Source organism: Haemaphysalis longicornis, unplaced genomic scaffold (genome assembly GCF_048455015.1).
Source record: "Haemaphysalis longicornis isolate Haplotype H1 unplaced genomic scaffold, Haemaphysalis longicornis Haplotype H1 scaffold_25, whole genome shotgun sequence".
Classification (NCBI taxonomy): domain Eukaryota; kingdom Metazoa; phylum Arthropoda; class Arachnida; order Ixodida; family Ixodidae; genus Haemaphysalis; species Haemaphysalis longicornis.
Window position 1 is genome coordinate 4888843 of NW_027526314.1, and position 26594 is coordinate 4915436.

Genomic DNA, 26594 nt, shown 5'->3' on the forward strand with positions numbered 1-26594 from the left:
TACCGGCTATAGGCGCGTGGTGGTTTTATCCGAGGCTTCTAACTAGTATGCAGGTTTATTGAGCAAAATGAGTCGCGTCTAAAGATGCAGCAACACTATGTTTTTTTCAGACCTGGAGGGATACTTCGGTACATTACCCACACCCATATCTTCCAAATATTCAGATATGCGTTGTACGAAAACTGCACTCAAGAAGGGGAGGGAGAAGAGGGGGAGGGAAAACTTTAAGAGTAAATGCCAGCTGATTAGTGGGCCCGGTCCTCAGTCCAGGACAAGTAAGTACGAGTAATTTTTTTCAATTCATAAATGCCATACCGAGTAGAGCAGGATTTGTTCTTTACGCCTGGAAGGGTTGGAAAACGATAAAGAGGGGCTTGGAAAAAAAAATCGCGCCAATCCACCCCGTGAATGTGGTTGGAAAGCAAAGCTGTAAACGGCACCCATAACGATTACTCATGCGACGTCACTTAAAATCACTCACATCGCTCTACAAATAGTAAAACCAGAAAGAAGTGAAATGCACTTAACCACACCATTGATTAGTTCAAAGAGATATTCTTGGTAAGGTTAAATCAATGCATGATGCATGAACGGTGTTTGGTTGAGTTGTATTGGTGTAGCAAGAGTGGAAACATTTTTTTATAAAATCAAAGTAAGCTCCAACCCGGTGTTAGACAATCTGACTTCTCCGTCTCTGCGCCGCGGACGGAGGCGACGAGACTTGCGGCTGAGAAGCACGAGGAAGAAATACTTCTGTTCAGATTTCTGAACGGCCCAGAGTGCAGCCTTGGGGAGTGATTCCTTCTTCTGTGGGGCCCATATGCAGTCCGTGCGGCCTGTGTTCTGTCCACCCGCTGAAGCTGGATAGGTAGAGAGGGCCTGGACAGCAGCATCTCCCATTGCTCTTGTTGTGTAGTTGACGGAAAGAGAGGAGGGTGCTCAGGGCTAAAGTCGCACACCCCGATTACGCGGCGGAGTATTCCTACTTCTGAGAAAAAAAATTCCACGCTTTTCCCCGAGGGGAAGAATGTGAAAGTGCGAATGCACGAGTTGAATTTGCGCGGTTCGGTAATGTTCGCGAAAGAGAGATCACACACACACACAACTGCAAAGAAAGAAAGATGCATTTATTCACAGACACCTATTTTTGTTGTCGTTGTACTTGATTGCTAGAGCGGATCTCAGCTTTGAAATTTCGTGTCAGTACTCCGTTAAGCGGGTGCATTAGCCCTTCTCACGCCCGATTCCTGGCCAATCCCCCACGTGGGTATGTGCCATGTCAGCGGCCAGGCAGCGCGCGCCCATCTCCCCCCGTTGCCAAGGAAGACGAGGAGATTCCTGGCCAATCCCCCACGTGGGTATGTGCCATGTCAGCGGCCAGGCAGCGCGCGCCCATCTCCCCCCGTTGCCAAGGAAGACGAGGAGCGCGCGCACCCGCAGCTGTTGCTATGCGGACGGCGGCGGACGCTTCAAGCTCGCTTAAGAAGTGCATTCGCACTTAAAATTTACATTCAGCGTCGTAGCGATTCGGATGCATTACGTAAAGACGCGTAGGCTGTGGGAAGGAGCCCGGATTGCATGAGCCGTAGGGTAGTTTGTTGTTCTCTGGAAAGGTCAGCGTAAGGCGATGGTACGGTCTGTCTCAGAAGGCGATAATGCTGGATTATCTTTCTGGACGTGACAAGCGGGTGACTGTCCTCGTGCAGCTCCATAGCACGGGAGGTAAAATCGCAGGCTTGTTTGGGTGTATTTTTTCCCCTCCATTGAAGCGTGAGGCGGTGTCCAGATGAGCTGAATGGAACCGTTTGGGGAGTGGTTTTTTAGCACGCACAGTGCAGGTCAGGACACCCAGCCCTACTGGTAATTCCAGTAGGCTTGCTGGGAATCGGTGACTACCCTCCGAACCCCTGGTTGAGTGAGAGCCAAGGTGATGGCTGCCTCTTCTACTGCCGTCATTTGTTGGGTCCTAAGCGAGGTACACGCAAGGAGGTTTTTTCTGGAGGTAGCCACGATGATGGCGTGTTGCTGCCCTCGATGTTAGGAGAAGTCTGTGTAGATAACTGCATGAGCCCCACCGAGGGTGGTGTTTAGTGCTTGAGCCCGTGCTTTTCGTTGACCCTCGTCATGTGAGGGGTTCGTATTTCTAAGCAAAGGGAGCATCTTTAGTTTTAGTCACCAAGAGTCTGGGAGTACGTCAAGCGGAGTGACCTTCTGGGCTGCCCAACCAATCTGGTGAAGCATGCGATTACCCACCGCAGTTCTGAGTCGGACCTTCTGGTTAGAAAGATGGCCTTCTATCAGCTCCTCCACCGTGTTGAGGAGCCCGTGCTAAGCAGCCTCAGTGTGGACGCACTCATGAGAAGACCAATGGCCTGCTCAACCGCCTTTCTAATCATTATATAAAGCATCTCTATGTCTTCCTCGTCGAGAAGAAGATACGGGTTTGTCGTAAGTAACTCTCGAGAGGACAAAAGCGTCAATTAATCGAAAGGTACCGGATTCTTTTAAGCCTCGCTTCTTGGTGGCAACTCGCCTGATCATGTGTATGATTTGATTAATGCTGTTTTTGAGGCGCTGCAAGGAGACGTCACTCTTGGTGTTGGCCTGGAAATGTAGGCCCAGGATCTTGATGCTGAGGGTTTGGAGTGATGGCCTGGTCATCAAGAAGTATTTGAATGCATTCCTTGATTTGGCGTGAGGGCGGACGACAAGAAGCTGTGAGTTTTTACGTGAACACGGGAGGCCACAGGCTTTAGCACATTGGCGTACTAAAAGTGAGATTCCATGGATTGGTGTGAGCTTCCTTTAATTTTTGTAACTCTTAGCACATGAGCAAGGTGCGCACAGGGCCGCTAGACGGGCGTGAGTGGTCGTGTGACATTCAGCGTGGCATTCAGCGAGAAGGCAGGGGGTAAACCCGTAGATGTGCTTGGTCAGTACACCATTTGTATTCGCGTGTTCGCGTGGGCTCGTAGCTGAATTGGTAGGTCAACGGGCTCTCGCTTTGTTAGTTTATTAGTTCCAGGTTCGATTCCCGGCGGTGCCAGTAAATTCTTTTATTTGTTCGCTGGAGTTTTCTGGTGACACCAACGGTCGCGAAAGAACCCTTGGGGGGTAGAGGTAGAAAGCTTTGCTTTAATATTCATCGGTTTTGATTCTTCCAATATATGCACGTATACTATTTATTGCGTTCGTTAGCGAGTATATCAAGCCTTTAACACCGTAATCCTGTAATAATTGTTCGGGTTGAGGGTCAGTTCATTATGATAACGATATTTACGATAGAAATTCGGAGCACAAAAGCTGGCTTTGAGTACTCTGGACAACGTCTGGGACGCGATTGCGGCGGCGTAGCACAAACCGTATCATTGTATGTGCATGTTAATAAACAGCGCACGCAGCGGATATGCACCTTTAACCACGCAGCTATTACGAAAGCGAATTTGTGAAGAAAGGAATGTCGGTCATACAGCCTCAAGAGAATCTTCGCACTATGTTTGTGAGCCTACCAAACACCCCCAAACGTACTAATAAGACGGTTGTGACGGTGCAGATAAAAGTAATGCGTTGGACACAGAAAAAAAACATTCATCTGACACAAGTCAACAACAACGAATGAAATAGAAGACAGCCGCTTTGTTTCCTACTGTGCGATGCGTGTGTAGGGGCCGGATGCTTGGTGCGTAGCATTAGGCTGTTCAGTCTTTATAAGAGCATCTAAAAATACTGTAGGGAAGCCTAAGCAATTTGAATACTTATCGAGGAGATATGAGTGCTGAATCTCGCGAATAAGCTAGAAAGGACGAGTTGCACACAATCTTCTGATCGATGCTCTGAAGATAGTTGTTCTCTCTCCCCGTGTGCTGCATACTTGTTGGGGACACAGCATGAAATTATTCACATGTGTCAGAAGCTGACAAAAATAACTTATTTAGTAGAAATACGCTTTTTAATGCGCTAAAGGATCAAAGCGGGCGATTTCTAGCACAGGCATTGCTGCTCCTCACAAGCGGAGTGTAGCAGACGACAGGGGCGCGACTCCCTAAGCCAACGCCAGATTCAGAGGGCGCCTCTCAAACATCTCACTTAAGGACCCTGTATTTTCACCGCCAATAGCTATTAATGGTTTAGGTTCACTCCGAAGTGCGAATAGCATAACTGATGCCTGTGTACGCGTGAGCATGGCGTCACCATAAGACGACTAATCTCGACATTGCGTGAACGAGCGGCCAATTAAGCAATACATAAACCGACGCCTGTTAGGAACGCATGCATGTGCTTACTCTGCCGAATTTATAGGTGATTCTTTAGACATTCGCACACATATTTTAGACTCCCATATGTACCAAGACATGTCGACGCCTCGAACGCGTGGTGACAGGGTCGTTCTGTTTTCGCGTGATTTTTCGGCGGGGTGTGGAGGCCCGCCCCAATCCTTCCATCAGCTTTTCCAGCCGACAGGGTAGTGCAGGATTCATAAGCAAAATGGTAAGAAACGGCCTAAATTGGATGCAGAAAGTCAGACGGGCCCGTCCCAAAGCGATGCTGCAGCGTAGAACATCGCAGTAGTAGGAAACGCTCGCAACCGGATGTTCTTGCAGCAATCACCGAGAAGTGAGGCACCATCGGCAGTCACGCTCGTGCGGTGCGAGGATGTGTACAAAACGCAGTATCGCGGCGCGGGCGAAAATGGGATGTTTTGATTTGCAATAACTTCACTAATACTCGCCGCTCAAACAAAATTTTTGAAGTAGGTGATTACTAGGACATCGACATACCTGAAGATGCCAAGACCCATATCTCTTGGGGTACAGAGCGAAATAACAGGTGCACAAAGAAGGAAGTGAACAGTACTTGGGACACAGTATTTCGCGCTGCACCCCAAGATGCAAGTGCACCAACTAACCCAACTCGAAATCTTGGAACCCCATGTATCGACAACACCTCTTTCAGGGCCCCTTTAACGTCGCCTTCACCAAATACTCAATGCACAAACACTGCCGAGTGACGTTTTCTTTGCGAGTCTTGTGTTCGCGACTGCAGAAAAAGGGTACTCCGTCTGCGAGCTGAATCAGGTCTTGCGCTTACTGATGTCCTCGAACCATGACACGCAGCTGACGCTGCGACACCGGGAGAGGGTCTCGTTGTCCTTCTTCCGCGAAGGCGGCTTTGACAAAATCATGGCTTCACCCCACGTTAACCCGTGTGCGTGTTACGTCGACATGCTTGCGTCTTTTTGAGAGTGAAATAAAACAAACATGCAGTATCCCGCCGTGCTCGGTTGCAGGATGACTTCTTTACAGCAATAAAGTTTTCTCTCTCTCTCTCTCTCTCTCTCTCTCTCTCTCTCTCTCTCTCTCTCTCTCTCTCTCTCTCTCTTGTTATGGGGAATCCTGAAGAGTAGGCCGCAACGGCTTTACTCCAGGGAAACGGAAATTCCGTAAGCTGGCAATGCAGAGGCCAGAGTTGTTCTATGGACCCTGGAAACGAAAGCGCGAGTAGGCAACGAGTTTCTTGTTCCTTAGCTTTTTTGCATGAGACATTTAGATTCAGTGCGCAGACTGGCCTTAGTCGTAGCCAATCTCTGAATGAATGCCGCTGGGAGCGCACGTCGAAAGAGTGCGGTCAATGTTTTAAAACGAAGCTTCATTTGCCGCGCTAGCCTCCCTTGTATTTTTCCTGTGCGCTAGCGAAAACGCATTGCGGCATAGCCAACATTATCGCAAACGCTGTGAGTCTTGTTTTAGCAAAACTTTCCGAACAGAAGTTCAATTACATTCGTCCACTAACACGACTCTACGCAGGGTTTACCTCTCGTCGTTCACAATAAACGTATTCATACATTTATCCAAAATTATGTGTCCACACTGTGTGGTATGCCAATCCGCTCCTCTGGTTATTTAGCTCCACATATTAGAACGCCTGGTAGTTTGCCTTGTACTTTTATTTCTATTGAACGAGTTCGAGAAAGTTTCACACTTTTACCATTTAGGTGTAAAAATACTGTTCATGGGTTTCGTCTGAACGCACCCCCCTACTCGTCGTTGTCCATAGCGCTGCAGCGAAACTCAACGTAGGGGATGCATATAGATGGCAACGATCGCCAGGAAACCCAAGGAGGACTGCTCGAAAAAACATGGGAGATTTGCTTTCAAGCCTATTCGAGCAGAGTTTCCTTTTTCAGGGGCAAGTAATAAGGTATCTCAATGTTCTCGAATAACTTCATTTCTACCATGTGTAAATGAGCTACAAATAATGATTTCAAAGCAAAGGATCATATCTTAGTTCCTCATCGGTTATTGACACGGCGATATCTGTTCAATAGGTGTTTTATTTACGAAAATTTTTATTTTATATTTTTTATTTTATATAATTTTTACTTTATATACTAAAAAAAATAACCATAGATAATGTGCGCATGATGTAAACCCTTTTTTCCAGAAATACAGCGCTCGTTTTGCACCACCATTTGTGAGCTGGCTCAACGAAACGGACGGAGTCCTCAGCATTGGAAGGCATAACTCGTGTTTAACTAATTGTTTTAAGGTGGGACCGTTTGGCTTGATGAGTGTAGGCGGCAACGGAATACGGGGGGCAAATAAGCAAAGTCGCAACAGTATACTTGCAATATATTTATGAGCGAATATGGTAAAACAAGGCGCGTTTCAACAGACACTTGCACTAGCGCCAGAATTGCATAACGGGCACAATGCAGAAAGCACGTACCGAGACGGGAAAGTCGCCCGCACCCGTCGAATGACTTTCCCTCCCGCGAGTTTGTCTCCGACACTGACAGCGAGAACCGCGAACGGTCGCTGTTTGGGGCTGCTGAAGAATCGCCGAAGAGCCGTACGAGCCTTTCAACGCGCGCCTCCCTACCCGCAGTCTTTTCTCTTGCTGCCATGCGGGAGCTTTCGGGGAAAGCTTAATGGGCCTCCCAGTTAACGTTTTGCTGCGCAATGTGATGTCGCTTGACGCCTGGTCAACAAATCTTCACTAAGAGGCCCATGTAGCAAAAGATAAATTGCATTCCCCACAGGCAAACTCATGAAGCAAATTCGCTACCCTGCAGTGCCCTTGTGTTCATGAAAAGGTATAAACAAAGAGAAGTTCGCATGGCAAACATGTTTATTTAGAAAATTGGGCTTCTCGAAAAAAAAATAATCCATCGTCGATATTTCATCCCTCCGGCAAAATCCTCTCTGGCGATCTGAAAAGAAGATGGGACACGAGCTAAGAATGAGGCCAGTTTAGTTCTCCGTGGAAGAAAGCTTAAAATTAAGTGTGAGGGATCTCACAACACGTCAGTTTAGGCTAAGCAATTTTCACTAAAATGGGCTCTTAGATTCAAGCTGGCTCTCCCGCCGTGACATAACCCGCATCCGGGCAATCATTGTTCTCTCAAAACTGCACCCTCTGGCATGTGAATCTCCGCTTACACCAGATCAACGCACTGCCAGCCAGAGCCTCCGCAATAATATGGACATGGATGTAATTCAGTAAAGGCAATTCAACGGTCATCATAAACAGGAATGCATTCGAAGAAAAAGTTGATTGATTGATTGCAGGGTTTAACGCGCCGACGCAGCGCAGGCCATGAGGCGCGCCGTAGTGGAGGGCTCCCGATTAATTTTGACCACCTGGGGATCTTTAATGTGCGCCAAAATTTCGTACACACGGACGTTCTCGCTTTTCGCCTCCATCAGAAAAGCAGCCGCCGCGGCCGGGAACCGAACGCGCGACCTCGTGCTCAGCAGCGCAACGCCTTAGCCACTGAGCCACCGCGGCGGGTACGAAGAAAAAGTTCTCACGCTGCTTTCTGGAGGAGAAATGTATGCTCGCCCTGATAAAGACGTGACGTCAAAACTGGAAGGGATTTTTAAAAGATACTTGCTGAGGTCTTCCAAATAATTGGAGCCTAATCGAAGCAACTCTACTAGAAGCTGTTTTGAGCCGCCGCAGTGGCTCAGTGGCTAAGGCGTTGAGCTGCAAACAATCGGTCCGCAAACAATACATGACGTCCACTGGCTGGGAAAACCGTAACCTGGTGTAAAGTAATGCTGCAGCAACAATGCTAGCAACAGCGGAAGATGAAGGGCCGTGACATACCTACAAAAAAGCAAGTGCGAATGTGGGCGTGGTCATTTAAATGGTGAAAGGGACAGGGCAATTCATACTTGGCATGGTGCGGGTGTAGCTGCAGTTTACATATTGCGCAAAACCACACCTGAGCCACAAATCACTGCATCAGTTCGCATTATCGCAACAGCCACAGTAACAGGGAAATTGCTCACACAGGCGCCTCTGTGACTTGAAGTTCTTGATGTGCGCTATGCCCCGATGCACTACTGTTTGGCGCGGATGTGGAACAGGGGTGGCTGGGGCCTGTTGTGGAACTTCTGCAGGGTGACCTCGTCGACGGAGCGCGCCGCCACCGAGTCCGGGAGAGAAGATGCGGGCGGAAAGTCAATGCCCTGACGAGACACCAACTGGCCATCCGCACCTGCAGGAGTCTCCGCATTAGAAGAGAACGGGAACCCCATACATATGCTGACAATACCCCAGCTCCCACAAAAGTGGCAAGCAGGCGCGTATGTGTAATGACTTTACCCACAATCTTATTCTGCTCGCGTAAGAATTGGCTCGAAGGAGTATCTATCTCGAAGGAGTACCTAAGAACAATATCGCTTGGCTTACTTGTGACAGCACTACAGGGGCACATTTGTTTTTACATTGTATGGCGAGCCCCCCATATAAGGGAGGGAAAGGCAGGCTCCGGAGGTGTCCAGACAAATGTTCCAAGAACGAGAACTTTTGTGTTTTTCTGGTAACGGGCTTCCTCTGCAGTGCAAGAGTTGGACTGTCTCAATAAGCATATTTTTTGCTTCATGAAATACGCTATTAGTTTACATGACCACGTGTAGCCTTCAGGGTGTTCATCCTTTTCACATTTTACGCGGTCCCCATGAGTGTTTGGTGCAACTAACAATACAAAAGACAGGAGGAGGAAGAGCTATTGAGCAGAAAGGGTTGGGGAGCACTATACTGGTGGTAAAAACCAATCCACGCTGTCAAGTGGACCGACTGCGAAGCTGTACACGACACCCACCGCGATTACCCATGCGACGTCACTTGAATTCACACACGTGGCTCTATAAAGAGTGAAACCAGGCACTCTGGCAGCCGCTACCTGGGTTGGCGGGTGCGGCGTCCGCGTAGCTGAGTGACCGAACGCAGCAGCGATGGCAGAAAGAAAACGGAGAGGAGACCCTGGCAAAGGGTGAGGAGGCGGGCGACATGCGTGACTATGGCTCTCTCACAGGCTCCCCCTTACTACTGTTTTGAAGCAGCGCCCTTCCTCCTCCCTAGACGCTGTTCGGTTTGCCACTAATCCAAACCACGTGAACGCCATTATCATCCAGTGCAGTGTGCACTTCACAGGACGGCTATGAATGAGCGCAGGTGGTAGATCCGCCGATGTGCTTGTTGAGTGCACCGTCTGTCTCCCCTTCTCCTCGTGTGGGCGTAGCCTAGTCTCTAAGAAGACGGGCAGTCGTTCCCCTTCCCGGTGGTGACAATAATTTCATTTTTCCTGGCGTAATCTGCTGACGCGTACACAAAAATTTCCTTGGCTGGTGAAAGTATACTGATTCGCAGTAAAAGTAGGTACAGTACCCGTCAGGCTTTGCTAGGGCAAGCAAGCGCGCAGCTTCGGTTCGTGCTGGCGTCACCTGCTGATGGCGGCTGGGTTGGAAGCTTGCCATTGCTCGTGCGGGGATTCTGGACAGCGTCAGGCCGGTCATCGTTTCGCAATTGCCACTCTAATTTCCTGACGCTACCACCTTTGAGGGGCGTGTTGAGAAATAAAGAAGCGCAGGCAGGGGGCGACAATAGGAGAAGAGGAAGAGGAGGATCGCAGGTGCGCTCACTGCCTCGCGAATCGACTCCATCACCGTATCGGAAGCCAGACGCTGGTCTTCTTTCGTTACACAATTTTCTGGTGCCGTGAAACCCGGGAACCGGCGCACTAGCGAATCTACGTTCGACGGCGCAGCGGCTCCGAGGCACGCGAGGCTTGGATACCTTCGTACTGCTTTATCCCGGAAGCCTTGCCCTCGGCCGCCGCCCCTTTCGGCTCGTGCCCAAGCCCGTCCTTGTCCCCTAGGTATTCGAAACCCCAGCGTCTTGCTTCATCGACTAATGCCGTGGACGCACTTCGTATTCGCCGAGATGTCCTGCGAGCGACCATCTCCGGGACCATGACAGTCCTCGACGCCTTGTTGCGGAGCCAGGCAGCAACGGCCCTTGACAGACAAAATGTCCTCGACCTTATTTTGCATGACCAGGTAAGCCTTCACCAACTCGACGCTCAGGTTCAGGAGAACCTGAAGGATGAAGAATTTGATGCTGACGTTTTGGAAGCCATCGATTACGACGAGCGTATTTGCGCCCTGAGAACGCGTGTACGCTTCTTTGCAAGTGAAGACTCTGCCGCAAGCCCCGTCCTTCAACCTCAGGCGGCCCTGTTCACCACCCGCATCGCAACCTCGATTATTTGCTTGCTCCCAAAGGAGGCCCGGCGGCCAATGGTCCCGGGTGACGTGCCGCCCGTACGGGAAATGACTGGCGCGCGGGTAGAACAGGACAACGGCGACGGAGGAGGCGCTTCGGCCTTTCAGAATGCCAAGGACACCGAGGTGCTCAGCCAGGGAGAGAGGCTCCAGCAACTGCGCAGTCTCGCGGCTTCCGTGACTGCAGTATCGGGGAAGTCTCAAGGACACTCCCGGGACCTCGGCGTCGCTGACGCGGCTATCGTTTCTGAGACGGCTCAGCAGCCGTTCCGTGAATCTTGCCTAGCCAACGAGACTTCTGCTTTGGAGATGTCGAAGTGGCCCCAGAATGACGCTGGTGTCACAGACGCAATTCCCACTTCGGAGACGTCAACACAGCTCTCCCACAACCCTCGCATCGACGACTCAACTTCCGGCCCGGAGACCTCTCACCGGCCTTGCCATGACCTGGGAATCACCGATGCAACTCCCGCTTTGGAGGCGTCCCTGCGACCCTGTTGCGATCGTTTCGTTGGGACGCAGCTCTCGTTTCTGCAACATTTCAGCAGCCCTGCTACGGTTCGCCGTCTGTTTCGTTGGGTCCGGCAACGAAAACGCGATTCGTCGGGAAGGTAGACCCGCTTCAGGGGATAACGAAGCGGATGCTTCTCCGGCGCTCCGTGAGCGAGGTTCGACTCCTGAGGCGAGCAGCAGCCGCTCTCATACTATCCCGTTGGCGACGAATCCACGCGGCGACACAGAACGGTTGCTTCGATGGTGGCGACCCCTCCTTTGGCGAGCACGATTCCATGCTGGACGCGCCTTTCTGCTACGCTTACGCGCCCGACCAAAGTAAAGTCTCCTTGTCCGCCGATGAAACAGCATTGTTACTTCAGCGCATCGGTCGATTCGTGGAGGCCGGACAGGATATGAGCACAGCGACAGTGATACTGCATTCGCTGTATGTTCTCTAGGCACTTGGTTGCCCGCATCATCTGTTTCCTTTCGATCCTGGCGGCTGCCTTCTGGCCGAAAACCGTGAGCACAGCTTGTTATCCCGGTGACCATACGAACATTCGTAGTCTTCACTTTTAGATATGTCACTTTGACCCAACAACCCAGCAAGCGCTTGTTGCCCGTACCGCTGCCAGCTAGCTCCTAATGAACTTGGCGGCGGCGGGAGTGTGTTGAGAAATAAAGAAGCGCAGGCAGGGGGCGTCAGTAGGAGAAGAGGAAGAGGAGGATCGGAGGTGCGCTCACTGCCTCGCTAATCGACTCCATCACCGTATCGGAAGCCAGACGCTGGTCTTCTTTAGTTACAGGGCGCTTGTTTTCCACATTAAAAGCCGTGACAGTTGACAGGCCAGGTAGACGCTCGCGTTGGACGTGGGGCATTATCTCAGCAGACGCAGTTACGCGATCGCCCATAACGACCTGCGCTAATCATCTTGATTTCATGTTTAGCAAACAAAAAGCACGCAACAAGAACGCACCGCAGCTCTTTCCGTCGAACCTTTTGTGCGATTACGTAACGGCTGCGCTGATATTGCATTGCGTCAAATTAAGGGCTTACCCCCGTCTGACCGCGTACGGCTGGCACTGCCGAACAGAAGCGCCCCTTGCGGGAGGTGGCTTCTAAGTTTGAGTGGCCCATGCTAAAAGACGACCGGCCCGAGCCTGTCCGAGAACCACGCACACGCAATATCAAGCTATTTACAACCCAGCTGCCATCAGCAGAAGTCGCCAGCATGCTCTCAGGCCGCACGCTCGCTTGCCCTTGACAAGCCTGACGCGCACTGTACGTAGACCACCACTATGGAACATTTTCCAGCTGCGGTCAAATACACGCTAAATAGAACATCCTCTTCACGGGGCGAGCGGTGTTCGGTGCTTTGAGCCTTAACCCTTGTTTTCTGCTGTTGCGTACTATGGGAAGTGTGTTTAAAGGAAGCCTGGAACACTTTTTTGAACTTTTTTCTAAAGCCTAAATATTGCAACACGCAGTGAGTAAACGCGTCCAGTACTTAGAATAGGCGATCACAAAGTAATACTCTGCCAAAAATGACTGCTCGATTCCCATCAGAAACCTTGGAAACCCGGTAAGAGGTTTTTCCTCTTTCCCCAGCATTGCCGTTATTCGAGTGTTTGAGTTACGTTCTTACAATGGGCCATATCGCTTTACCAGTCCGGGCCGGTCCGCGGGCAGTCCGAGGACTGCCCTCGAAGTCACATAGGGATACATGAGAAAATCGAGTGCCGGATTGCGTCTCGTGCAGTACGCGGATAATCCGGGACTGATAATCGAGGAGGCCCAATGTGGCTATTGGCCGCTTCGTTCCTGTTGCCGCAATAAACGCTGTCGATAGACTTTTTGGAGAAGTGGGAATGTTAAACGTAGACAGGTAGTGTTAGCGTTAGTATTAAACGTCAGTAGTGTTAAACGTTGGCAGCTACGAAATGAGCACGACACAAATGTGCAGCCAGAGAACATTTGCGCCATCCGCTGTATTACTGACAGGATGGCCTTCTTGGTCTGAGGCTGGACGGCTTCTGGGGGCTGAGGTCCGGGAGATTAGTTGTCCGCGTGTATGACGGCTATGGCTAAGGGGTGCAGAACGGGGAGCATGTGCTGTTTTAGGGAAGGGTGACTTTTTGGGTACCAGGGAGCCTTCCTTGTATGGTTGCTGCTATCTAGTGAGCCGGGAGCCCCAATAGCACCTGCGATACTATGCATCGGGTCTTGCAGCAATACAAATGTGGGGATTGTTTGTTGATCCACGGGGGCTCTTTATTAACTACTACTACATTAGAAAGAAGACACATTTTTCCTTTGAAACGGGATCGTTGCTGCCATCATGTAAACTAAATTGTTGAAGTCAGCTTTCACAACAATACGCCGACCCACCTGCCAGTTATTAGAGACGAGAGTATATAACCTTAAAGCCGAGTAAACGGCTTTTGCAGCGTTAAGCCATGAAAAAAAAAAACCGAAAATTCTGCCCTGTTTTCACCTTGAAACGGGAAAAACGTGTAGCTGCCAGTCACGCAGTTTACTTCACACCTACACACCATTTTCTGCAATACGCTCTCATCTCACTTTTTTGGAGTTTGGAGAAATATAAAGTCTAAATAAATATAAAGTAAAAGGCTTTTGTCACGTGAGATTGAGCTATCACGCTATAAATCATAAAGGATTAGGTTGTTTTTCGCGATTCAAAAAATAAAAAGTTGTGCTATCAAGTTCTTTTCCAAAACACCGGCAATTGCGAAAAAAATCCACGAACTTGAAGACAATGCGTGCCCAGATAAGGAGGCACAGAGAAGCAGTGTACTTGTGTCAAAGGTGCATAGTTCAGTTTCGGATGGAAAAGTCAACACACTGAGCAACTCTTGTGACTGGGACATAGCATCCCAGCAGGTTAGTGGAAAAATGAGCAATTGTCCTCAATTTGTTTTTTCTGTTGGAACCAAGAAAAGGTGGATTATCCCAGCTTCCGAGTTGCCATTGAACTACTGAGCCCACATCCCAGAGAACAGCGGAACACTGAATTCGAAAAGTGTGGCCTGCTACACGGCGAATCGTCGACAATAAAAGTAACCACGGTAGCCGTAACACCTAGTTCTTCCTTAAAAGCAGTCAGTCGCAGTAACTCCGCAGTCAACGCAATAGTGAAAAGTGCAGGCTACCGTAAATGTGGCACGGCGCGGGTGCGCAAACTGCAACTGTCATGTGGCTTAAACAGTGGGCCCAGGTATACAGGCAGATCAGCTTGCACTACAGCAGCAAGAGCAGTGACATGGACGGTGCTCACAGGGGCGCTTGTGCTCGAGGGTCTTGATCTCGCCCATGGCTGCCGCTTTTGACTGTTTGCTGCCCCCCTTGAACAGGGACAGCTTGGCCCAGGGGTGGAAAGGCAGCTCCTCGCTCTCCGAATCGGTGGGCACCTCTACCGAGTTTGGCAGCACCGCCAGGGGCTCCAACTGGTTGTCGTCACTGGCCGTCACGTCTTCAGTACCTGCACGAGGCTTCCGCATCAGAATAGGATTGCATCCGCATGTATATAGGCCACAAAGCCCCATTTCTCGTCTAATATGTGACCCGCGCTATCAGAGATGGGGTATGACAGTGAAAAAGTGAGGACAAAATGCTGTAAGGAGACGAATTGTCAGGCACTTGATATTCTGCAAATAGCAATTTTTAATTGAAGCGCACTGCTCTCACAGAACTTTAAAAAAAAATGGTGGCAGTTTTGTGCGCCAACATCGGAGTAGCGCGGCCCAATATTCTCAGGCGGAGATATGGTTCGCGGTGAGGATGTAACACTGGAACAGCTCATGCTATGTACACGGCCTGCGGACTACGGGAACATATATGTTTTGGGCCGACCCTCCCAGGGCTTTCCCTCTACTAGTTAATTGAATAGCCCGTTGTTTGACACATGCTGAGGCATGAAACAAGCTTATAAGGCATTCAATTCACCAACCCCGCTCTAGGGGTACGGGCTAATCACAGGGTAGGTATCATTTCGCTCGAAGAGCAGCAGCTGATGCGGATGGGGTTGGTGGTGTACGACGTCAATGGTTACCCGCACGTTGACGCACAATCAGCACTTCTTTCTTGCAGGTAATTTTCCACGACGTTAAATCTGATAGTGTGAGGTTATGCCTGTTTTCCGGTGTATAGTAACCTTGAAGTTGAGCATTAGGCGATGGCAAGCAACATCATAGTCTCTGGTAAGGAGTAGGACTTTGAAATCATACCCAATTTCATACTCATCGTAGTTCGATCTTCTGATAATGGCTGGTGACGTGCACCTCGAACATGACATTATGCCTAACGTCGTGCCGTCCAATGGCCACGTCAATGCCCCATCTTCTGCGCATCAAATTAGTGCAAGCGAAGCTGGCTTCACGAAACGTTGTTTAGAAAAAATCCCGAACGCATTTATAGGTGACACCTCCGTGGTAAAGTAATTGTTGTTTCCCAATAAATACTTACAGTAGGTAAAGTTGCAACACTGTATACAGCGGCGCAATTACACGTCTTTGTAAGCAGGAGTGCATCACAGCTTGTTTTTAAATCCGCGAAAAACTTATTGATTGATTGATTGGTTTAACGCGCCGACGCAACGCAGGCGATGAGGCGCGTCGTAGTGGAGGGCTCCGGATTAATTTTGACCACCTGGGGATCTTTATCGTGCGCCGAAATCTCTTACACACGCGCGTTTTTGCTTTTCGCCTCCATCAGAAAAGCGACCGCCGCGGTCGGGAATCGAACCCGCGACCTCGTGCTCAGCAGCGCAACGCCTTAGCCACTGAGCCACCGCGGCGGGTGTTCCGCGAAAAACTCAAAGATGTCAGCTCCATTTTCGTAAGCCAAACAAGATAAGTGTTCAAAGCACTACAGGCATTCAAAGTGGAAGCGAGTAGTTAGAATAAAGCCTCAGAACCATTGATAGGTAATATCGACGTAATCGCGCATTGCATGTGCAGCTTTCCCGCTCACGGCAGTTCTTTCAACAGTGATTACTCTGTAGTTATTTCACGAAATGTAAAATATTTTCCCGCGGCTAATATTGGGAGTGAAAACTTACTTTGTGCACAGTTTCAAGTCTAGCACGTTGCGCGACTGAGCTACGGAGCCATGGAAGCTATCCCTTACAAATGCACGGAGAGTAAGATTTGACCGCGAATTACACAACCGATATTCAGAATGCTAGAAAGGTATTTTAGAGTTTTAATCTCCATGTTGACTTCTTGCTTTATGCCGAATATCGCTTTCCTGAGCTGGATTTGCTAGGTCCCTGAGAGGTCGGAATTTTGAGCGAGAAAGCTGGGGATGCGAGATTCACCGGCGTACGCCGAATGCATTGCTACGCGCTTGTCCGTGCAAACCAGATAGCCGCGCACTGTGCGTGCGCGCACCGCTCGCTGAAAGTAGTCCGCTTGCGCATTTGAATAGAGGCCTGGTTGACCGACGAAGTTGGTATTGTTTTTGGTATTGCTAAAACATGGTTCCCTGTATTCCTTACGCGTGCATTCCCAGATTGAAAATGGTTTGGGATACAGAAAAATCAATCCTCCTTTCACCGTTCTTTGTTAGGACGCAATCCAATGGTCAGAAATGGTGAGGGCAAGCTTCATTGGTGTTACACCGATCTCGTATGGCGGCGGGAGTGGTTACGGGGCCAAGATGGGGTTAGGCGCCCCCTCCGGCGTAGTGCGCGGGAGCGCATACTTACACGCGCGCTTACGCGAATGCGCCAGTACGTCGTTAATCCGCTTACTCGCTTGGGCCTTTAGTTTCTTGGCAGTGGCCTGTGGCGACACAACGAGATTCTCATGTCACCTTAGCAGAGTGTTAAACGCGTTCGACGAACCTCAGCCGCCGTTCGGGAGCAGCTGCTGATTATTTCTAACAACGAAGTAACTAAACGCTTACGGTTACATAAAAAACAACGGGATAAGAAGGTGGTCTTTATAAAAATAAGAAATGGGTGCGACGGGAAATAATGGCGTCTCAGTTAGCAGAACTAGTGCACGTCTCGGCAGGGTAAGACGGTGGACACACTCAAGAGGATCAAGAACCCGCAAGTCTTTCTCAACGTCGTGATGCCTCTAGAGGGCGCCGAAGAATGACGATCGGAATGACGAGCCCCGTTACTTGCCGGAAGAGTACTTGCGCTCGATGAGCGCTCACGCTGAGAAATAAAACGGCGTGGCATGGCTACCTGTGGAAACAAAGCCCTAATAGCCGAGCACCCTCTGAAACAATCATAGCTAGGGCGGCATACCTTCCGCTATCTAGAACAAGGTAAAGTGTGGACGGCAGCATGGTGCTCTAGAACGAATCGTAGAAAGAGCCCGTACAGGCAGCATGAAGTCACCTTACCGCATGGTTCCTGCGATGGGCAGATTCTCATTGCGTCGCTGCCCTGGACTTGCACCCGATTGACGCGCAGCGGGCGAGAGATGAGCGTCATTTTCTGGAGGCCGTCGAACGAGTCAAGATGCCATCGAAAGGATTTCTCTCGAGCACAAAAGCACGAGGACAGCGTGCCACATTTCTGATGATGATAGTGATAATAATTACTCTGTTGAAAATTATCCGTACCGGCGTGGGCTATATGCGCAGAACAAAGTCGCCAACTGTGACCTAGGTGCAAATGGTGGACATAAATAACTTTAGAGCGAAAATTTGCGGAACTACCGAGGGCAATTCTCAGATAGTGCATAAGCGTTCTTTACAGGGATTCGTGTTTGCAAACACAGCTATGTATGTTTACCTCGGAGACTCAAGATCCTAGTGCCTTTTATTTAAAGGTATGTTAATAATGCAGGGCTTTGATTAAACAAGAGGGTGCTGCTGTTCATTTAACGAATAGCTCATAGTGCCAATTTGTATTTTACCCATGCATAGCATCGGTCATGCGCTACGAACAGAAACAGATTTGTGGTGGTTGTGGCGTAAGAATATTACCGCGGGAAAAAGCGAAAGAAGGTGCTACCGTACTCACGAGAATACTAAATAGCGTCATAAGCGATCTTACACTGAAACGGATCCCGCGCCCAAGCAAGTGCGGAACTCTGCTCCCCCCCCGCCCCCCTTTAAGATGAAAAAAAAAACTCACTGCTAAAGGGTACCTACCCCTTATAATTGGGAAGCCGTCAATCCTCCAGCTGGCTGTGCGAAGGCGCGGATGCTGTAAAGCGACATTCCGTTTCCCTGTGTGTACAAGCTCGTCACTTCCTGCACGCACCCATCGCCACGGACTGGCTCGCTTTGAACACTCGTCCTGTACTTTTGAAGAACTGCTAATAGCACTCCGCTGCTCGGCCTCAATAGACTACGGGCAATATCCCGCTTATTCACGTCAGCTGCCTGGTTTCGATCTCAGCAATAGTAGTTTTCATCGTATGACCTGCTAAATTTAGGTGACCACTTTTCATCGGCGTACCTACGCACTTCTCTCGAAACGTCGTCGAAGGACGATAGCCTCATGCCGCCCTTGCCGCGTGCCCACATCTCATGCTCTTCCCCATAAACACGGTGAAGGTTTGCTCAAGCCAATTCAATTTTCTCGCGTTCCAGTGCTCGCCCCCCTTCTGTTGGAGCATTTTTTTTATTGTTAGACTCGGAATGCCGCCAGGAGGCCTATGCTTGGTGGGGAGGTCTTTTTGTATTTTCGGGCCAAAAAATTGTTTTCAATGCGGATTTTGATTTTCGGATCCCCAATTTCAACCGAGCATCTATTTTAAATGAAAACAACACTGCATAGTACCATTTATGTATTCATGTTTAACCTGAAATAGGTCTGTTTTCTTTTTGCTCAACAATGTTGACAGACATGAAATGTGGTACCATATTTACAGGTGCTGAGCGGCACTGCTTATATAAACCACTCGTTCAGAATTATTTTATCTTCTTGCCGGGTGGCTGAATCGAGGGACAGACAGACAGACAGACAAATGTTGGTTTACATAGCCCAAGAATGACTACAGAGTTAACAGCTTCCGCTCTACAACCAAAAATCCACTTGTAAAAGCTCCGGCTTAATTTCTGCTAAGACGTATTCGGCAACGTTTTAAAGGGACACTGAAGTGAATTTGTCAAGCTGCCGTTTTTGCTTGCACTGCGTACACTGGCTCAAATTAGCACAATTTTCATCGTGTATCTGGTTGACAAATCGGTAATTATTTTACAAAGCGCGAAAGAAGAAAAACTACCATGCCCGGTTTGCGGCGGCCGCACCAGCTAAAGCTGTGACGTCGGGAGGAGGGAGCATCGTGATTGGACGATGCCCAAGGTGGGCAACCAAACAAGTTTCGGTTTCGGTTCTGTAAAATACAACCGGTGGCGTTGTTGGATGGGCATTCTCAATAACTCAGTAATCATCGTACCGCGCTTCTGCCATGTTGTCAGCTGTAAAAATGCATAAAGATAAGCCTCCCAGGACGGCTTGGAATCGTAGCATTCACTAGCCGAGACCTACGCAGTGCATGAACGCCCTCCGCGTACCCGTAGACGCCCAAATGTCATGCACTTTTCCCCCATATTTGGAGCTTGCCTCCCTCATGCCTGTATCGTAAAAAGCGTGTTCGCACCAGGCCAAGGGTCTGTTCATTCTGGCCTGTACGCACTGCCTGCAAGAGTCGGTGCTTATGGCAACAGCACGCCAACGAGAACTCGCTAGCGCGCCAGCGCCAGCCTGCGCGCGTTTTGTGAACTAGTTCGTGGAGCCATGAACGTTGCGGCCCAAAAAAGGCGAACTCAATATAGAAAACATCGGCGGAAAACGAAAAAGTTAACTTACAAAAAAAAAAGCACGTACCCGCGGGGATTCGAAGTCGTGACTTGCAAAATACTTGCGGTGACATACCCAGCGCCCCAGAAAACTCGACCACGGGGCGGGCTCCGCAGCCCTTGGTAATATAGGATATATATTGTAGAACCAGTTTGCACTTTTATTTAGTTTTGGCATTTCAAGCAGCTTAGGTGACTATTTGTTGTATTGCGCTCGTGCAGTAAGCGTCGCCTGAGTTTCCACAATAGCTCACGTCTAGCAATTGCATTTCGTAGACGGGAAAGCGTTCGCAGATGCGTAGTCGTGCTGCTGACCGCTGTGCTTGTGCTTCCCACACCCTAGTTTTACGCTGTACGGTAAAAATATCAGTTGATTTTATTTCCTTAGTACCTATATTGACTTCGCTGAGTCTTCTCCCGCCTTCAAGAGGCCTTATATTTTCCTAGTGGCGTACCAGTCAGCGAAGCGTCGCATGTGCACTTGTGCAGCGCTTGTGTGAAGCGATCTTGACTTGGAGCTAGATACAGTGTACAAACTAACCAAGTAAAGAAAGGCAGATTCTTCCATTCACAAACGTGTCCTGGCTTCGTTTCAACTGAGCGAACGAATTGCGACGACCCGTCAGCGGCCGGCGGACGAAACGCTGGGCCAACTGACTCTGTCTGAAGGCCGGGGAGCCGTGCAGTAGCGCAGCCAATTGCGAGCTCGGCTCCTTGCGACGTCACACGAAAACGCCGCAGAAACTGGGCGAGCGTAAAGAGAGGAGGACAGCATTTTCGAATTAATTTTTCTACTAAATAAAATCGCGTAAACGCGCCCAGGGTGGCCGAAACATGGCCTGGGGACTCCGGACTACAATTTGCGCAAGTAATCCCGCAATGTTTACATATCACTTCAGTGTCCCTTTAAAGCAAAGCTTTCTCCCTTTACCTCCGGGTTCTTTTGCGACCATTGGTGTCAAAAGAAAACTCCCGCGAACAAATAAAAGAATTTCCTGGCGCCGCCACGAATCGCACCTGGAACTAATAGGGTACCAAAGCGAGAGCCCGCTGTCTTACCGATTTAGCTACGAGCCCAACCCGGGGCGGGGAAGGCAGGTGGTGTACACACCGAGCGCATATACGGGTTTACCCCCTGCATTCTCGCTGAATGCCACGCGATAGCGTCACGGGACCTCTCGCGCCGCGCTGTGCGCTCCGCCCACGACACGTCTAGCAGCCATGCGCGCGCCTTGCGGGTGTGCTAGAAACTACAAAAATTTAAGGACGCTCACACCAACGCATGCCATCTCACTTCTAGTACGCCAATGTCCTAACGCCTGTGGCCTCCAGTGTTCACGCAAGAAATCACAGCGCCTTGTCGTCCGCCCTGACACCAAACGACACATCAAGGAACACATTCAAATACTCCTTGATGGCCAGCACAGAATGTAACTGCGCTTGATGTACTCCCGGACTCTTGGCGACAAGAACTAAAGAATCTCCCTTTGCTTAAAAATATGAACCCCTCACACGACGAGGGTCACGGACAAGGACGGGCTCAAGCGCTGGACCCCATCCTCGGTGGCGATCATGAAGTCGTCTGCACAGACGGCTCCCAACATCGAGAGCAGCAGTACGCCATCATCATGGCTACCTCCAGGACTAACCTCCTTGCGTGTGCCTCATTCCAGACCCAAGACATGACGGTAGCAGAAGAGGAAGCCATTGCCTTGGTTCTCACTCAACCCGAAATTCGGAAGGTAGTCACCGCTCACCAAAGCCTACCAAAATTACCAGTCGGGTTGGGTGTCCCTACGTGCACTGTGTGTGCTAGAAAAACACTCTCCAAACGATTCCATTCAGCTCATCTGAACACGCGCTCACGCTTCAATGGAGGGCACCGAACACGCCCACCAACAAGCCTGCGCTTTAACCCCACCCCCTCCGCGGCTAGGGAGCTGCACGAGGACAGTCACCCGCTCGCTTAGCATTATCGCCTTCAGAGAGCCCCTACACTCGCCTTACCCTGACCTTTCCAGAGAACAACAAACTACCCTACGGCTTATACAATCCGGCTCCTTCCCACACAAGACGTGTGTTGCCTTAATGCACCCGAATCACTACGACGCTGAATGTAAATTTTGCTAAGAAGTAGGCACACTCCGCCACATAATCGGGGTGTGTGACTTTAGCCCTGAGCCCCCTCCTCTCTTTCCGTCAACTACCCAACAAAAGCAATTGGAGGTTCTGCTGCCGAGCCCCTCTCTGCCTACCCAGCTTCAGCTGGTGGACAGGCGGCGCGCACTGTGGAGAAGGAACCACTCCCGTGGGCCGCACTCTGGGCCGTTCAGAAATCTGATGATAATTATATCTTCCTCCACATCCTGCTCCACCTTCCTTCTATGCCGCCGATCTCCTCGCCTCCGTCCGCGGCGGCAGAAACCGAGAAGTGAGATCGTCTAACACCGGGTTTGAGCTTTCTTTAATTTTGTAAAAAAAAGTTTCCACTCATGTGCTACACCAATACAACTCAACCAACCACCGTTCATACATCATGCATTGATTTCATACTTACCAAGAATATCTGTTTGAAGTAACAACGGGTGTGGTTAAGTGCATTTCACTTCTCCCTGGTATCACTATTTGTAGAGTGACTTAAGGGAGTTTAAGTGACGCCTAAAGGGTAATCGTTGTGTGTGACATTTACAGATTTGCTTCCCAACCACATTCACATGGTGGATTGGCCTGAATGTTTTTTGGATTGGTCAGTGCGGGCAAAGAACGGCTTAATATACATCGACTATGTTTGTGACAAGACACTCGACCAGGGTTGTTAGTTATGGAATCTCGTGATTGAATTCCTAGTTTACTGAAATACAGCCGGTGTAGAAAGTTTCGACGGGCACTTTTACGTCGGTTTGCCTATGGCTCAAGGTGTGGAAGCTCTAGCATAGCTGAAGGGGAGTCGCGACGTCTAAAACGTTTATAGATAAAACGAACTGCCAATCTTTAAATTTTTTCAAGCTTTTCTTTATTAAAGATAGTATAGGGGTCCCAGACAGTGCTCCCGTTTTCAAGGGTGGGTCTTACAATGTACAGTAGACTCTCGATAAACGGAACTTCAAGGAACCGAAAAAATTAGTTCTGTTTAACAGGAGTTCCGTTTACCGAGACCGATGTATGAAAGCGCAAATTTATGTGAGTACACACTATCAATACCATTTGATGGAACTCGAAGCATCAGAAGGTGAATGCAGCTGATAGTTTTTCAGAAAGCATGAAAACTAAAAGAAGTTTAGGCACAGCACTCACAAAGTTAATTTGGCAACAATGAGTCCCTGAGCAAAAAATGCACCAAATATGACTGTTTGAGTCCTTGCAACGGCATTTTCACGGAGGCTAGAAGCCTCAACTTCGCGGTGCTTACGAGCCACCGAATGTAGAAGATGGCAACTCGATAATGAAGCGCGAATAGCACCACGATGGCACGAACGAGGCAATAGGAGCAGAGCCCCGTAATCTCGGCGTCTTAAATCGAGACCATACTACTGGAACAAGAACTGCGATGTTGCATTCATTGCGCTAACACGGCTGACCATTAACGAGACGAGGCTTACGAGGAGGGAGGAAAAAAACAATCACGAAACAGCCGGAACTGTAAAAAGCTGATTCTCATGCCAATTGGTTTCACAAGAAGTTCCATTTCTGCTTCCGTTTAAACGGTGACGTGGAAACTTTAGTTCCGATTACCGAGACTTTTTTTACGATATCTGAATACAATACCAACCAACTTACTGGCTACTGTTCCGTGTAAGCGGCAATTCCGTTTAAGCGATTTTCGTTTATCGAGATTCTACTTAAGTTCAGTAAAGCTCTTTGTTGGGCTAGTTGGTATCGGTACTCTACTGTATTTGTAAGCAATAAGTTTAAGTTACGGGGGCGCATTCCCTAATCGATGCTTCAGAAATCCCAAATTCTTTCTCGCGGAGGAACATATGTTATTGATATGGGTTGACCAGTTAAGTCGGGACGTCAAGGCTAATCCCAGGTACCTATGTTCCTCCACTTTTTTAATCTGGTAATCTCCGAGACAATACGTGAAATGAGATATATAATTTTAATTTGTGATGCACATGTGAACCGTCTTGTCGAGATTTATAAGCATATCCCACTTATTGCACCATTCCGTTATGGCATGCAGAGCAGGATTAAGAACTTGCTGGTCAGCGGCAGACACTATATGGCTAAATATTATGTAATCGTCTGCAAATAACCGAAAGCGTACATTGGGATTTACAACTTGGCCAAGACCATTATATAAAGTTGAATAGAACCGGTGCCAAGACTTATTCCTGCGGGACACCCGAGAAAACATCTAGAATACAATAACAGGCACGGTCAATTTCAACACATTGCTTGCGACCAGTTAAGTATGAAATGACCCAATTTACAATTTCGGATTGGACGCCTAAGTTTTTCATTTTTGTGATTAGTTTCGAATGTGGAACTCTATCCAATGCTTTCGAAAAGTCTATTAGAACTGCGTCAATCTGTCCCTTCTCCTCAAGCACCAGTGCCATCTCATGAACGAAAACTACTAATTGTGTTGCAGTATAAAACCCCCTTAAAAAACCGTGCTGTACGTTAGTAAGAAGGGTATTATTGTCAAGAAAGTCATTTAGGTTTTCGGCAGTGACGTGTTCAAGAACTTTACAAACTGTGCAAGGGAGAGATAAGGGTCGGTAATTACAATAATCGCTGACAGAGCCTTTTTTAAAAAATGGTTTCCCTCGGGCAACCAACCATTCAAGTGGTAGGCAAGAAGTTTCAAAAGGCGTAGCGTACAATTGTACCAGGAATCCAGCCAGCAACTCTGCATATCTTTTAAGCAACGCGGTAGGAATTTTATCAGGTCCAGCAGACTTTTTAGAATCTATTCGCAGGAGCTGCTCAGTAGCACCTTCGACCGTAATATTTATATATTTGCTGCTGTCGTTGACGTATGGCATATTATTAATCGTAGCTGGCCTTGAGAATACGCTTTGAAAATAGGAATTAAATGTTTCAGCAATTTCTTTTTTATCTGTAACAATGCGAGCACTAACAGCTATTTGATCTACGCTTTTTGAGTCCTTATTTGATAAAATTGCCAAAATTTAGGGATGGTTTTCTGTAGCAAAGCACCCAAGGGTGGCTGAATAAAAGCGCTCCTTAGCTTCTCGTAGCTTAGAGTTCAACATAGAACATAGCTTGAGGAGAAGGGCGGCGTCCCGGTTCTTCCTTTTCCGATACCGTTTTAGTTTACGTTTTAAATGTATAATTTCGATGTTTATCCAATGGTTGGCTTTGTTGATTTTTTCATTTTATCTAGAATACTCTTATGGATGCAATAATTGCAGCATGACTACCTTGCCCACAAAACATTAACATCATCATTGTGAAAAGTTAGTGATGCATCTTCTAAATAGAGGACAATGTTTGGGTTATCCGTTGCGTTGTAGTCTTTTACTTTTACAAATTTAGCGTTGTTTAGCTTCAGTCGGCCTGGAAGCTTCCACGAATCTTCGTTTCTTGAGATTCCTTCATGAATCTCTGTGGTATGATCAGTAAACCTGACTGAACACAAAATACATGTAGAATTGAGGAAGGTGCGTTAGTCACCCGTGATGGACATAGTACCGTCTGTGTGAGGTTGTAAGCTAATAACGTGTTTAGGAGGATTTCGGAGTTCTTTGTGTCAGTGGCGCCTGGTGACATCGAACACCATTCTATGTGCGGCAAGTTGAAGTATCTCGCAGCAATAATGTTCTGATCCTTGAACGTGGCCAAATGATCATCCAATTGAAGTTAGAATTCACAGGGAGCTCCCGGCGGCCTATAAATCCCCGCAATAACAAAATGGTTTCCAGAAATATTTATTCTACAAAAGACACTTTCGTGGTCAGGGTTGAGAGCAGGCAATGAAGCAGATGAAAGGTCCGCATTCACAAGGATTGCCGCACCGCCTATTCGTGTTAGTCTATCTTTGCGATAGCAAGTATACAAAGACGGAATTATATGATTATCAGGCAAATGGGGCGAAGCCAGGTTTCGGAAATGACAGCTACGTGGGGGTCATCAGTTAATAATACGTGTTCGAGTTCCCCTTGTTTGCTGCATAACTTTGCGTATTGCGGGAAATAAGCCTGAAATTTTTCGGTTGTTGCTTTGAAGATTCAGTAAGTCATCCGCTCGTCTTTTTTGTGTTTTTCGGTTTAGTGCTCAGTTCTTTCTTTTTACCTTTGCGCACAAATCTATTGCTTCATCCCACGCAATAATGTCGTTCACATGTAGTTTATCATGAACCAGTTTTGTTTTATTGCCGGCCTTGTTATCAGAGCTTACAGATTGCCATATTTTTTTTTTCTTATGTGCTCCGTTACCTGCGAGCGACACAGAATCCTCGGTGTGTTTGAGTTGGAAAGAGTTTTTCAGCATGTCTATTTTTTTTGTTGTAATTACACAACCGCAGAATGATTGGTCTGGGTCCGTAATCTCGGGGTTTACCAATTCGGTGACTGCGTTCGACAGAAGTGACAGTGGCACCGAGGTGGTCATTGCAAACCCGGCGGATAACTAAATCTTCAGGGACTTCCCTAGTTTCTTCAGGTCCTTCTGGTATGCCAAATACTACTAGATTGTCCCTTCGTGATCGGTCTTCGTAGTCATTAGGCCTTTTGCCTTGTATTTCGACAGTTCTTTTTGGGTGTTCAACAGTG

The 26594-nt window shown here is 48.6% G+C and overlaps 1 protein-coding gene across 1 annotated transcript in view; it reads right to left on the bottom strand.

Moving 5' to 3' along the window:
* Positions 1–8345: 8345 nt before the first annotated feature.
* LOC144172692 (uncharacterized) overlaps positions 8346–26594 on the bottom strand; it is a 35900-nt gene continuing 17651 nt past the window's right edge. Inside the window, exons 2-3 of the mRNA XM_077701324.1 lie at positions 14363–14566; positions 8346–8503 (exon numbers count right to left, since the gene is read on the bottom strand). Of these exons, the coding sequence (XP_077557450.1) occupies positions 8346–8503; positions 14363–14566 (362 nt within the window). The remainder of the gene's footprint in view (positions 8504–14362; positions 14567–26594) is intronic.